General features: G+C 42.0%; 2 protein-coding genes across 8 annotated transcripts in view; one reads left to right on the forward strand and one right to left on the reverse strand.

Annotated features, from left to right (window-relative positions):
* Window positions 1–1,938: 1,938 nt before the first annotated feature.
* On the forward strand, window positions 1,939–8,940 carry LOC115137954 (INO80 complex subunit B-like). 2 transcript variants are annotated; one of them, XM_029674293.2, is made up of 5 exons: window positions 1,939–2,493; window positions 5,306–5,603; window positions 5,878–6,032; window positions 7,517–7,695; window positions 7,899–8,940. In XM_029674293.2, the coding sequence occupies exons 1-5, from the start codon at window positions 2,451–2,453 to the stop codon at window positions 8,364–8,366; spliced, it is 1,143 nt and encodes a 380-aa protein (XP_029530153.1). In that variant the 5' UTR covers window positions 1,939–2,450; the 3' UTR covers window positions 8,367–8,940. The 2 variants fall into 2 exon arrangements, with proteins under 2 accessions (XP_029530153.1, XP_029530154.1); XM_029674294.2 differs by having other exon boundaries at window positions 1,941–2,493; window positions 5,878–6,020.
* Window positions 8,916–14,229, reverse strand: part of intu (inturned planar cell polarity protein) — a 49,095-nt gene continuing 43,781 nt past the window's right edge. For 2 of the 6 annotated variants that reach the window (XM_029674291.2, XM_029674286.2), the window contains exons 16-17: window positions 11,991–12,160; window positions 8,916–10,477 (exon numbers count right to left, since the gene is read on the reverse strand). In XM_029674291.2, the coding sequence (XP_029530151.2) occupies window positions 10,366–10,477; window positions 11,991–12,160 (282 nt within the window). In that variant the 3' untranslated portion in view covers window positions 8,916–10,365. The remainder of the gene's footprint in view (window positions 10,478–11,990; window positions 12,161–14,229) is intronic. The other 4 variants (XM_029674292.2, XM_029674289.2, XM_029674287.2 and 1 more) reach the window with 3 other exon arrangements.

Raw genomic sequence — 14,229 nt, forward strand, 5'->3', positions numbered from 1 at the left:
TTCTGAGCCCTCTCCTGTACTCCCTGCCACGCACGCCTCCAACTCAATCATCAAGTTTGCGGACGACACAACAGTGGTAGGCTTAATTACCAACAACGACGAGACGGCCTACAGGGAGGAGGTGAGGGCCCTCGGAGTGTGGTGTCAGGAAAATAACCTCACACTCAACGTCAACAAAACTAAGGAGATGATTGTGGACTTCAGGAAACAGCAGAGGGAACACCCCCCTATCCACATCGATGGAACAGTAGTGGAGAGGGTAGCAAGTTTTAAGTTCCTCGGCATACACATCACAGACAAACTGAATTGGTCCACTCACACTGACAGCGTCGTGAAGAAGGCGCAGCAGCGCCTCTTCAACCTCAGCAGGCTGAAGAAATTCGGCTTGTCACCAAAAGCACTCACAAACTTCTACAGATGCACAATCGAGAGCATCCTGGCGGGCTGTATCACCGCCTGGTACGGCAACTGCTCCGCCCTCAACCGTAAGGCTCTCCAGAGGGTAGTGAGGTCTGCACAACGCATCACCGGAGGCAAACTACCTGCCCTCCAGGACACCTACACCACCCGATGTTACAGGAAGGCCATAAAGATCATCAAGGACATCAACCACCCGAACCACTGCCTGTTCACCCCGCTATCATCCAGAAGGCGAGGTCAGTACAGGTGCATCAAAGCTGGGACCGAGAGACTGAAAAACAGCTTCTATCTCAAGGCCATCAGACTGTTAAACAGCCACCACTAACATTGAGTGGCTGCTGCCAACACACTGTCATTGACACTGACCCAACTCCAGCCACTTTAATAATGGGAATTGATGGGAAATGATGTAAATATATCACTAGCCACTTTAAACAATGCTACCTTATATAATGTTACTTACCCTACATTATTCATCTCATATGCATACGTATATACTGTACTCTACATCATCGACTGCATCCTTATGTAATACATGTATCACTAGCCACTTTAACTATGCCACTTTGTTTACTTTGTCTACATACTCATCTCATATGTATATACTGTACTCGATACCATCTACTGTATGCTGCTCTGTACCATCACTCATTCATATATCCTTATGTACATATTCCTTATCCCCTTACACTGTGTATAAGACAGTAGTTTTGGAATTGTTAGTTAGATTACTTGTTGGTTATCACTGCATTGTTACTTGTTGGTTATCACTGCATTTCGCTACACTCGCATTAACATCTGCTAACCATGTGTATGTGACAAATAACATTTGATTTGATTTGATTTGGATGGTAGGGTTAGGGGAAAATAATAAAGGAAAATATATATAAAATATTTACAAAAATGTATATGGGGGATTGGAAATGATGCAGACCATTAAATTGATTGAAGCCGCAATCTATCTGCAATATTAAAGAGGATCTACCCTCCCAACAACAACAAAAAAATATATAAATTAAAATAAAGAACACAATGCACCGATTAAACCTGAAATATAGTGCACAAAAATCATATAATAGGAATACATTTGAGCAGACGAACAACAGATTTATGTATACAACCACGTTTGTTTCATGACCGACCTTAAGCATTTGACACTTAAACGTACAGTGGTCACTGGATAATGTAGTTTTCACTGCAATAGTCCACTGGAGTCAAATCAAATGTTATTTGTCACATGCCCCGAAGACAACAGGTGTAGATCTTACAGTAAAATATTTACTTTCAAGCCCTACATTACCCAGGGATCAAAATAAGTATATCATTTTGAGATTACTGTACAAGTAATTATACGTATATCAACTAACTGCATGATGCAAAACATTTTTTTACAGAATCCCTGATAATAAAATCGTAACAAATGATCTCCGATAATTTAATACTGAACCAGATCAACGTAACAGTCAAGGCTAGACAGTACTTCCACCGCCGCACCGGTGGGTGGCGGCAGCGTACCCGAATACACGTAAATAATCGTATTGAAACCCGCGAGGAAAATATTCCATTGCTGCTAGCACGTAGCCAGCTAGCTATTTGTTTTGATTTCTCGGGCTTGTGTATTTTCAAATAATAACTCAGTTATTACTGTTCCGTTTGTACAAATAACTAGCAACTTAACCGAAGGAAAGCAGCTGCATCCGCACCGTGAATCATTGATTTGTGAGCAACTAATGTATCTAAAGGCTAATGTTAGCTACAGTAGATAGCTAATCATTCCATCGAGCTAGTCTGTTGTTATTTGTCACATCAAATGTGCTTGCAACTGCGTTAGCTAGCAAAGTAGATGATTTTCAATTTACCAGGCTATCAAATCGTGTGAAAACTATCGAGTAGGTTGCTCGTGCGTCGAGAAGCTATCGCGTTTGATAACACGACTTTTGCGCATATAGCTAGATCAAGGCCAACGACCTTGCTGTGATGTAAACTTGCAGAACACCTTTGCTTGTTTTGATTTACATATAGTCGTTTTAATGGGGAAAAGGAAAGACATGATCCACCCAAGGTTTCTTTTAGGTGAGTTTTTATTTTACTGTTGATATTATGCTCCCACGACGCAAGCATGGCTGTTTTTCTTTTAGTCCCCACCCCCTCTCTGTTACTGATCTAACCTGTAATCATCTGGATACGAATGCCTGGTTGGTTGTTTGTGAATTGAAGATTTGACACCATCATATTCACTTGCCATAAGAAGCCATCAGGAACAGTCCAGAAGCCACTTGTCATTATTTTGAGTCATACATGGCATTATTATAATAATATATGCCATTTAGCAGACACTTTTATCCAAAGCCGCTAACAGTCATGCGGTAGGGCTGACCCTGCTTAGTCGACTGGTCAATAAACTGAGATTTCCTTAGTCAAGCATTCTCAAAAAAACTCCATGGTGCACAAGACACTTAACTCAGTGGACTAATCCATTGCGGAGGTCATGGGGATGGCACAGTCCATCAAAGAGAACATTTATGCTTGATCCGAAAATGTGGTCGGAGGCGCCATATTGATGGTGTGACGCAATTGCGGGGAGGTATAAACACAAATTGACTTCCATCACAAAAGACTTAAATGTAAATGTAAAAGCTGCACTGCTCCGCGAAGCGCAAGAAGTATGAATGTCCTGACTTCTGCAGAGGCCGTATCACCGTAAATGTTGCACGGCCAATGCAGATTTCGGATTGACCATGCAGGGGCTTTTAAAGCCAATGTATGCTTGATCTGTGATGTGATCAGAGGCTTCGTTTGGAGAGTGACGCAATTGCGGAGCCCTCGGAGGCATGCAGAGGTCAAATCAAGCTCTGTACTGCATTGCTCTGTGCCTCTCAAATTTTGTAACAATGTGGAGAGCTCCGTATTGTCCCTCATTGAAATTATTGGTTGACGGTAGGTGGGGTCGGGAGGTCCTGTATAAACACAAACTCACTTCCTTGACAACTTCCTTCCCAACACCTCTGCTCCACGAAGTGCAAAAAGTATATTTGCTCTGACTTCTACGGAGGCCGCATCGCAGTAAATGTTGTACAGCCACTGCAGATGTTGGACTGACCATTTAGAGCCTTTTAGACATGAGCTACTAAAATTGTAAATTGTTATATTATGTAAGAATAATGGTGTAACAAATGCGCTTTCGTCCTGCGTTGCATCACGTTTGCTGTCAGCGGTTCTGAAACTTAATGTTCAGTGCACTGTTGAATTGGCGCCTTTCCCTATATGACCTACAGTACCAGTTAAAAGTTTGGACACAACTACTCATTCCAGGGTTTTTCTTTATTTGTATTATTTTCTACATTATAGAATAATAGTGAAGACATCAAAACTATGAAATAACATGGAATCATGTAGTAACCAAAAAAGTGTTAAACAAATCAAAATAAATATTATATTTGAGATTCTTCAAAGTAGCCACCCTTTGCCTTGATGACAGCTTCGCATTCTCTCAACCAGCTTCATGAGGTAGTCAGCTGGAATGCTTTTCCAACAGTCTTGAAGGAGTTCCCACATATGCTGAGCACTTGTTGAACTGCTTTTCCTTCACTCTGCGGTCCAACTCATCCCAAACCATCTCAATTGGGTTGAGGTCTCTGATTTTACTTATCATTTATATCATGTTGTTTACACTGTTCCAAACGAGCAGAAATCTAATTTTGTAATCTAACAGCACCTGCTTGTCTCACATAATATGCACGCAGCTCTCGCTCCTATGCCCTCCCTTTTCTTGATCTTCTTCTTCTCCTATTACAATTATTGTTATGATCATCATTATAATAGGTAATGTCATTATCATTAGTTGGTTTCTTGTCCTCTTTAGTCTTAGTACTGTAACTTACTTAGGCTTATTTCAATAAATAGGCTACTATATCAATCAATGAATCGTTCGCTCATGTCATCACGCTTTGAAATGCAATTTAGCATTTTAGTTTTCAAATTAAATAAAAAAGGAGCGAAACAATAAATAAACCGCAATTCACGAATGCATGCAACTGTTTATAGTGTGCTGTAATAAAGGCTTCATAGATATTGACTGGTACATTTATACTTTATTTAGTGTAATTTACACGGTTCCAAATGGTAAGAAAAAATAATAATATTGTGATCTAAAAGCACCTGTTTGGTACCCGTGGTGTGTTACGGTGTTTGGAGTTGGTTATAACCAATTTATTAATGTGATTATGATAGGCCCTATTAGATAGCTCAGGCCCTATTAGTCAAGTTCATATAATGCATACATGTTTTACATAAAGAGAGTAGGGGTTGAGGGAATAGGGAATGATGTTCCTAAACAAATTAGGTATTTTTGGCCATTGGACTCTCCCTTGAGTCATTTGTGTGTCTTAGTTATTTCATCACACACTGCGCTTAAAGCATCAGACAAGCTCAGTGCATATAGTTGATTTATTCAAACACATAGGGTGTGTCTATATATGAAAAAAATACATGTTTTAACATTTTGAGCAGACTGGTCGAAAGAACAGAGCACTCTTTTTTTTTTTTTTTTTACATTTTAAGTTGTGGACAACCACGCATACATTTTTTTGATGGGTGGCCCCAGCAGAAATCAAACGCACGATCCTTGGTGTTGCAAGCGCCTTGCACTACCAACCGAGCCCATAGACCAGTGGAGGCTGCTGAGGGCTCATAATAATGTCTGGAACGGAGTGAAACCATGTGTTTGATATATTTGATACCATTCCACCTTTTCTGCTCGAGCCATTACCTCGAGCCTGTTCTCCCCGATTAAGATGCCACCAACCTATGAACAACACTTCTAAATAGGCCTGATTGTCTTTGTATCTATTTTGTCTACATATTTATTGGTTATCTGTGACTACAGGTGATGGAGACCACCTGGGGTTACACAGCCTCCATAGGAGGAAACACAAGAAGCATAAGAAGCACAAGAAGAAGCATCACCGTGACGACGGGCACAGCTCCTACTCAGAGGCCCTGGAGTCATCTTCTGGCATCCTGATCAAGCCCCCCACGCAGCTCCGACTCAAGCCCCCAACGCAGCTCCGACTCAAGCCCCCAACGCAGCTCCGACTCAAGCCCCCAACGCAGCTCCGACTCAAGCCCCCCACACAGCTTCGACTCAAGATCAAACTGGGAGGCCAAACGCTGGGGACCAAAAGGTGAGACCTCGCTGGCTTCTATTTTAAGAGTGACACAGAGACTACTGAGCTTAACAAGGGTTTCTCAGAAAACATAAATATCATGGTTTGCCCATTGCCTACCAATGGTTTTAACATTGTCTTAGTGCTAAAGATATTCTTTATATTTTGGAGAAACTCACCCTGGCCCTGATCAGTTCCTATTGACTTCTGATGCAAAATATAGGTCCAGCGTTCACGTGACCTGAAATTCTAACCCCATTCTCGTTATCTCTCCTTTTTCTTAATGAACCAGTGTGCCAACATTCAGTGTGGTCCCTGGTGTAGCCCGCTCCCCGTCTCCTCTGATGATCGTGGACGATGATGACGACTCGGATGATGATGACGACGAGGAGCCTTCTGAGGGCGTCCCACTCGAGCAGTACCGGGCCTGGCTTGGTGAGTGCCAAGGTCTGTCCCTTACTCTCATCATGTCCAATCAATATAAAAGTCATTTCCTGTTTAAACTGATTGATTTACTATACACAGTGCCTTTAGAAAGTGTTCACACCACTTGACTTATTCCACATTTTGTTGTGTTACAGCCGGAATTAAAAATGTATAAAAAAAAAAATCTCACCCATCTACCCAATAATGACAAAGTGAAAACATGTTTTAAGAAACATAAGTATTCATACCCCTGAGTCAATAAATGTTAGAAACACATTTGGCCGTGATTATTGTGAGTCTTTCTGGGTAAGTGTCTAAGAGCTTTCTACGCCTGTATTATTTTCTGAATTCTTCAAGCTCAAATTGGTTGTTGATCATTGCTAGACAACCACCGAATCGTGCCATAGATTTTCAAGCAGATTTAAGTCTAAACTGTAACTCGACCACTCAGGAACATTCACTGTCTACTTGGTAAGCAACTCCAGTGTAGATTTGTGTTTTAGGTTATTGTCCTTCTGAAAGGTGAATTCATCTCCCAGTGTCTGTTGGAAAGCAGACTGAACCAGGTTTTCCTCTAGGATTTTGTCTGTGCTTAGCTCCATTCCATTAATTTTTTCTATCCTGAAAAACTCTCCAGTCCTTAGGGATTACAAGCATATCCATAACATGATGCAACCACCACTATGCTAGAAAATATGGAGAGTGGTATTCAGTAATTTGTTGTATTGGATTTGCCCAAAAACATAATATTGCATTCAGGACAAAAAGTTAATTGCTTTGCCACATTTTTTCAGTATGACTTTTTTTGCAAACAAGATGCATGTTTTGGAATATTCTTTATTCTGTACAGGCTTCCTTCTTTTCATTCTGTCAATTAGGTTAGTATTGTGGAGTAATTACAACATTGTTGATCCAGCCTTAGTTTTCTCCTATCACAGCCATTAAACTCTGTAACTGTTTTATATTAACCATTGGCCTCAAGGTGAAATCCCTGAGCTGTTTCCTTCCTTTCTGTCAACTCAGTTAGGAAGGACACCTGTATATTTGTATTGACTGGGTGTATTGATATAAAAGTATAATGAATAACTTCGCCATGCTCAAAGGGATATTCAATGTCTGCTTAGATTTTTTTTTTTTCCCATCTACCAATGGGTGCCCTTCTTAGCGAGGCATTGTAAAACCTCCCTGGTCTTTGTGGTTGAATCTGTTTGAAATTCACTGCTGGACTGAGGGACCTTACAGATAATGTGGGGTACAGAGATGAGGTAGTCATTCAAAAATCATGTTAAACACTGTTAATGCACACAGAGTCCAATAAGTCCATGCAACTTATTGTGATACTTTTTAAGCACATTTTTTTTTTTTTACTTCTGAACTTATTTAGGCTTGCTTTAACAAAGGAGTTGAATACTTATTGACTAAAATGTGGACTTATTGAAAAAAATGTGGATCGCAGCCATGTCATTGTAATATCTTGACCATGCAGTTGTCTGTCTTGTCTCTAGATGAGGACAGTAACCTGGACCCTTCTCCTCTGCCAGACATGGACTCTGACTCCCTGGGGGGACTGGGGGGGCCGGTGGACGAGGAGGAGAAGTGGCTGGACGCCCTGGAGAAAGGAGAGCTGGACGACAACGGAGAGCTGAAGAAGGAGGTCGATGAGTCACTGCTCACAGCCAGACAGGTAACAGGGTCCGGACAGGCCTAGGCTAGTCTGACATGTAGAGTTCTGACTTTTTCCTCCACCATGTGATTTAAGGTTACGATATGACCTGAGAAATTGCTAGTGGTTATAAACTTAGGTTACAGAAATGCCCTAACCCTATAGATTTAGGTCTACATCCTACTGTACCTGACTGTGTGTTTGTGTGTGCTTCTGTCTTACAGAAAGCCCTCCTGCATAAGCAACAGAACCAGCCTCTCCTGGAGCTGCCCATGGGCTACAAGGAGAAGGAGATGACCGCTGAGATGATGCAGAAGAGGGAGGAGCGTGCCCGCAAGAGGCGCCTGCAGGCTGCCAAGAAGGCAGAGGAGAACAAGAACCAGACTATTGAGAGGCTCACCAAGACCTCGAAGGCCAAGATCAAGAGCATGAGGGAACGCAAGTCCAAGCAGGCCCAGTGTCCCATGGTCCGCTACTGCGACTCGGCCCAGGGAATGGGGATTTCCTTTCCCAAGGGGGTGCTAGCCCCCACCCCTGCTCCCCCGTGCCCCCCTCCACCGGCACCGGTAGGGTGCGGAGTAAACGGGTGCAGTAATCTGAAGAGGTACTCGTGCTCCAAGACGGGGATCCCGCTCTGTAGTCTGGAGTGCTACAAGAAGAATCTGGTCTTTGTTGTGGAGAGCGCCACTTGAACTTGACCTCTTTGGAAGGTTTTGGCTTGCTGGCCATACAGACTCTAGGGTTAAATCAAAGGACAAGGTGGATATGTTTTATTTAGCAGATTATAAAAATGCTTTCTTTTTTTCTTGATATGTCCAGTAATTGGTCATTTCCTCTGCATTTCTGGTGGCAAACTAATGACATAATTATGTGTACTTCAAATCAATGCATCAGTCAGTCAGTCAAATTTAGCCCTGATAACACGCATCATAATAATGCAGGCTACAGCCACATTAGCCAGTTTGTATTTCATTTCTAGATCCTCGGTTTGTGGAAATCCACGTGATGTAGATTGTATAAGAATTTAACAAGGTAACCTTGTTTTGTGAAATGAATCAGCTGAAGTAAATCAGCTTTTTCCTAAAATTACAGTGCTCTTTTGCCTGTTGATCATGAAGGACTTTCATTTGTGTAAATATATCGTTAATGGTTTTGTATTCATTTAGGAAGCTGTAAAGCGCTGTATAGCATCATGTTAACATGTTACACACTGTTTGATAAATTGAGAAAATTACCCCAGGAAACCAAAACAGGTTTTTATTTTAATCAACAGACTCAAAGGTGCATTTGTATCACAAATGATTTGACTTCTATGCAAAATACTGTACACCTTAAATACAATACCCCCCCACAATCAACAACATATAGGAATTTAACTCCACTTAAGGCGGTTGCCATGCCAATGTGGAGAGGCTAGCAAGCAAGAACAGTCACATTATTTGGTCAGGCACACTTAAAAGGTGCTACACATAGGATTTTTGCACTGCAATTTCAGCTGTCAGATGTTTGAGCTGGTGGACCAAAACCCAAAGTAAAGGCTCAAGTGGAATTCTCTGCCATGTTACGGGGAAATGGGATGAGGGGAGTTTTGTTTTGAATGCAGCCTTATGCTAGGTGAATTGCAAGATATTTCACAGCAATTTAGATTGTACAATGATTCCCTACACTATCCAGTGCTTGTTTTCACGTGAACAGTGTAGAACTTTTGCAACCAGGAAATGACAGAGCGATTTCCACTAGATAACACAGTCAGATGCTGCTCTGGCGGGTCAAAATCAATAGGCGAATATCACAGCCAATCATAACACTGGTGGGTAAGTAGTACTGTGAAACACTGTCATTCCACTATTACTGGAGATATATTATGGACATTTTCAGAAATTAAAATGCAAAAGTAAAAATCCTATGTGTAGCACCTTTAAGTGAACAGCAATGTCAGAACCACTGAACTAGAATGAGATTCTATTTCTACGGTCAGAACAGCAGCAAAATGCTTTCCCTGCAGCCTGTTTTCTGAGGTATTATTGAGTTTAGTGGCTTGTCCTACATGGCACACTATTCCCTACATAGTGCACTACTTTTGACCAGATTCAAAAGCTGTGCACTCAATACGGAGTAGGGTTCCATTTCGGACACAACATTTTTGCATCCAGTAAACCCAGGGCTTCGTTCAGTAGGCAAGTGTAGTAAGACGTTACAGATAGAAATGCAATGAATAGAGCTGATGTGATTCCTTACAATAATATTCTACATATCAGGCGTGTTTTTTCTATTTCATATATTTCTATCTGAATGTTCCACAGCGTTGTCCCCTGCTGTTCCACTGGAGCTGGTCCAAGTCTAACAGAGAACAACCTTGGTCTTTCCTTTTATATGCTGTCAGGTGATCAATGTCTGTCTGGAACAAGACAAGTCTTAGTTCCCGCAATATCTCAGACAGACAGTAAGCAGGCGTTGAGGTCGACTATGAAACGTTGAAGACCAGGGTCGTGTTCATTAGGGTGTACTGTTGTAAAATATTTTGTGACGGGAAACAAACAAGCGGTTCTTATTGAGTTCAGGTAGCCCCTCCCTGTTTCTATCAGTTTTCTCCCATTTGATGCCTAATGAAAAGAACCCAGGGTTGTGCACCGCTGTCTGTAGGTAGTAGTGTTATCAGAGTTCATTAAGAGACTGTAGGCAGACGGCTCGTCACAAGGCCAGACCGAAAGATAGGCGGAAGGCCATCTCCACGGGAACCTCTGCCACGGAGTCATGAAAACACACATAGAATTCCTGAGGGACGGGTTCTAGAAGCATCCGGCTGGAACACAGAGAGACAACAGCTTCAAATTGAGAAAGAGGAGGAAAATGGCAGAGTGGGTTTCTGGGGCATCCTAATAATATCTACATTCTCCTGAAGTGTGCACTTGTTCACTTCCCTTCATGGATTTTAAAGGAATTGACTGGTATATGGAAACGCTCTCTAGCCCATGCCTCCACCAATCCAATGCTTTTCATTTTGTGGGGAATAGTGAACGAGTGCACACTTCAGGAGAAAGGAGATATTATTGGGCCGCACCCAAGGCAGAGGAGCATGGGTAGGCAGGACATAATTGCGAAGTGATTAAAAAAATTGAACAAAAAGCCCTAGAGGTCAGGAGAGTAGGCAATACAGGACCACCTTGATAAATTAAGAGCTCTCTGCCCAGTATGCGTCTAACTGCCACTGAAACCTAAAACCCAGCTGTTACATGGTGGTCTGCTACTCCAAGCCTCTCACTCAAAGTTAACTCCAGTGTTTTACTTCCCTTCTTTACTCTACCACCCAGACAGTTTTACTTCCCTTCTTTACTCTACCACCCAGACAGTTTTACTTCCCTTCTTTACTCTACCACCCAGACAGTTTTACTTCCCTTCTTTACTCTACCACCCAGACAGTTTTACTTCCCTTCTTTACTCTACCACCCAGACAGTTTTACTTCCCTTCTTTACTCTACCACCCAGACAGTTTTACTTCCCTTCTTTACTCTACCACCCAGACAGTTTTACTTCCCTTCTTTACTCTACCACCCAGACAGTTTTACTTTCCTTCTTTACCACTCAGACAGACCTCTCCCCCCAAGGGCCACCTGTAGTCTCTCACACACACACACACACACACACACACACACACACACACACACACACACACACACACACACACACACACACACACACACACACACACACACAAGGGCGTCCAAAATCAACAGCCCGAGACAGAACCAAAGTGCCATCAGTCATTTCTACAAGGACAGACCACCATCCCTACACTACAAACCCTACATTCATTACAGACATCACTCATAATGCTGCCAACGCACACAAAGCCATAATTCATAACACTGACCCTGTATAGCAACAGAGGCTAAATAAATATCATAATAGGAGACTCAATCATATACAGTGGAGTTGGGTGGGCTGCCACACTATGTAAGCACAGACACAGTTGGCTTAGTCTTAATTTGGCACCCTATTCCCCATATAGTACACTGAGCCGCTCTGGTCAAATCTAGTCTACAGCATATAGAGAATAGGGCACGTGAGAAGACAAAGTGTTTCCTCATATAGTATATTGGCTAGGTCTCTAAATTGTGCACTACATAGGGAATAGGGTGCCATTTAAGATTGACTAGAAACACTTTGTTCTCTTACGTACACTATTCACCATATACTGTACACTACATATGAGCAGAGTGTCCTAGTGTGCACTATATAGAATACGATGCCTTTTGAGATGACAGTATTGACTTCTCACACATTTTAAATAGTGCACTACATAGGGAACAGGGTACCATTTAGTATTTTGCACTGTCATATACCCTATCACCCAGTAGGTCATGGTGGGAGCAGGCTTCCTCTGGTCGGTCCAGTTCTCAGGTTTACACTGGAACAGAACCCCGTGTTCCTTTACTGGGCCCAGCCCATGGGTCCTCTGGGGTCTGTCTGTACCCCGCCTACCCTGCTAACAGAGATAAAAACACATTTATATAGACAGAGAAGTCTATGATTTTATACATAAACACTACCTTTGTTGTTACAACTCTAGTCTCGCATTGCCATACATCCCAAAAATCATCGTTGTCATACCTCCCTTGGAAATTTTTATTGCAAAAACGGTTTGAATTGTTTGCTGGCTCCCAACTGCAAGATGTGTTTTTTTTTGTACAATATATTTATTGGCTTTTTTTCTTTTCTTTTTTTTACAATTTAACAAGCATCAAAATATGGCACAGATAATGCCCTGTTATTCCTCAACTGCAAGATTTTGATAGGATGTTAGACCCTCTGGGTAGTTGTTCCCTATGCTAGTTTCAAGTGGTATTTTTTAAGTTATCAAGTGTGGCCGACAGTCTGCGATTTATATATATTGAAATTGAGAGTGGATTACGCTGGTAAAGTCAAACGTCCTAGCACCTTCTAAACCGGGATCGAACCAGGGTCTGTAGTGATGCCTCTAGCACTGAGATGCAGTGCCTTAGACCGCAGCGTGCTACAACCGAAAATATCGTAAAGATTGTCCATTATTTTGTTTTTGTAAGAACCAAAAAAACATGCAACGGGAGAACCTATTCAAGTAAGTAAATACAGTTTTTAAATGTTAAAAACAATGTATTATTAGCTAGCTAGCCTGCTATAGTAGGACACTTTGCAGGCTAACTCGACTGAGCTGTCATCTAGCTAACTTTGCACACTGTTTAGCTAAGTTAATCAAATGTCATCAGCTGGCTAAATTCCTATTAGATCTCTATCTTGATGTAATCAGCTGTCAGTAAAGGCTACTGGATAGGGCAGGTAATTTTGTGGGAGGACATTATGAAAATATTCTCCCGTTCCAGTCCCTAGAGAGGACAACTTTGAGGAGAGAGATAATAGCAACATAATATTCAGTGCTGTCTAATTGGAGTATTCTGAAGCCTGTTTCTTTGTGATGTTTTCTGTCCACAGATATGGGAAGCTGTGAAAGCATGTTTGCAGATTAATAGAGGTCCCAATGAATATCCCAAGAGACTAAGGGTATATCCTATATGTTAGCAAATGTTGTATACAAAATACAGTTAAAAATCACACACAATGTATAAACCTATTAGAATTGGAGCAGGGCAATCCTGCTAGAGGTCTGCTGGGTGTGCAGGGTTCTGTTTCAGCCCAGCAATAATACACCTGATTCAACATATCAAATCTAATGAGTTGATAATCAAGTGTGCTATTGCTGGGTTCGAATAGAAGTCTGCTCACCCAGTGGATCAGGGATCAGTGGAGCAAAGTTGGCCAACGCTAGTATAGGGGATGCGCATTACAGGTAGCATTGTATTTTTATTTTTTTATATACATTTCTGACTTACGGCACCTGGTATTCCCATGCGGTCTCCCATCCCAGTACTAACCAGGCCCTGAACAGGTGTGTTCTGCTACTTCTTATCACCCTGCTCGCTTAACCCGCAGCGATCTAATAGGAAGTTAGCTAGCTGATGACATTGAATTAACTTAGTTTAACAGTGTGAAAAGTGAACTAGATAGCAGTTCAGTTGAGTTAGCCTACAGCCGCAACAATGTGTCAGAGGAAACACTGTTCGACTGATGTCCGGATTCAGCTTGCAGGCGCCCTGCCCTGTCACAAGGAGTCGCTAGAGAACGATGTGCCAAGAAAATCCCCACCGGCGAAACCCTCCCCTGCCCCGGACTGCGCTGGGCCATCCTATGGGGCTCCTGGTCACAGCCGGTTGTGAAACAGCCTGGGATCAAAACCCGGTCATTCATTCATTTTAGGAATGTTACATGCAAAATGATTGCAGTTGTTCCCATAGATAGACAGCACATGGTATCACTGACCCTGGATAAGCTAGACTGGACGAATACAGCTAACCTTTTAGGTCAATAATATGCTGTTTTTATAAAAAAAATGTGTAGGCTTTATAATGTTGAGAGAAATGTAACTACCTAGGTAGCTTACAAGGTTAGCTGACTTCATCAAAACAAACCGCATTGTGGCTAGCTATTTATTGTCCCTCATGCTTTCCCTCAGGTCAGCAT

Source organism: Oncorhynchus nerka, linkage group LG12, assembly GCF_034236695.1.
Source record: "Oncorhynchus nerka isolate Pitt River linkage group LG12, Oner_Uvic_2.0, whole genome shotgun sequence".
NCBI classification, from domain to species: Eukaryota; Metazoa; Chordata; class Actinopteri; order Salmoniformes; family Salmonidae; genus Oncorhynchus; species Oncorhynchus nerka.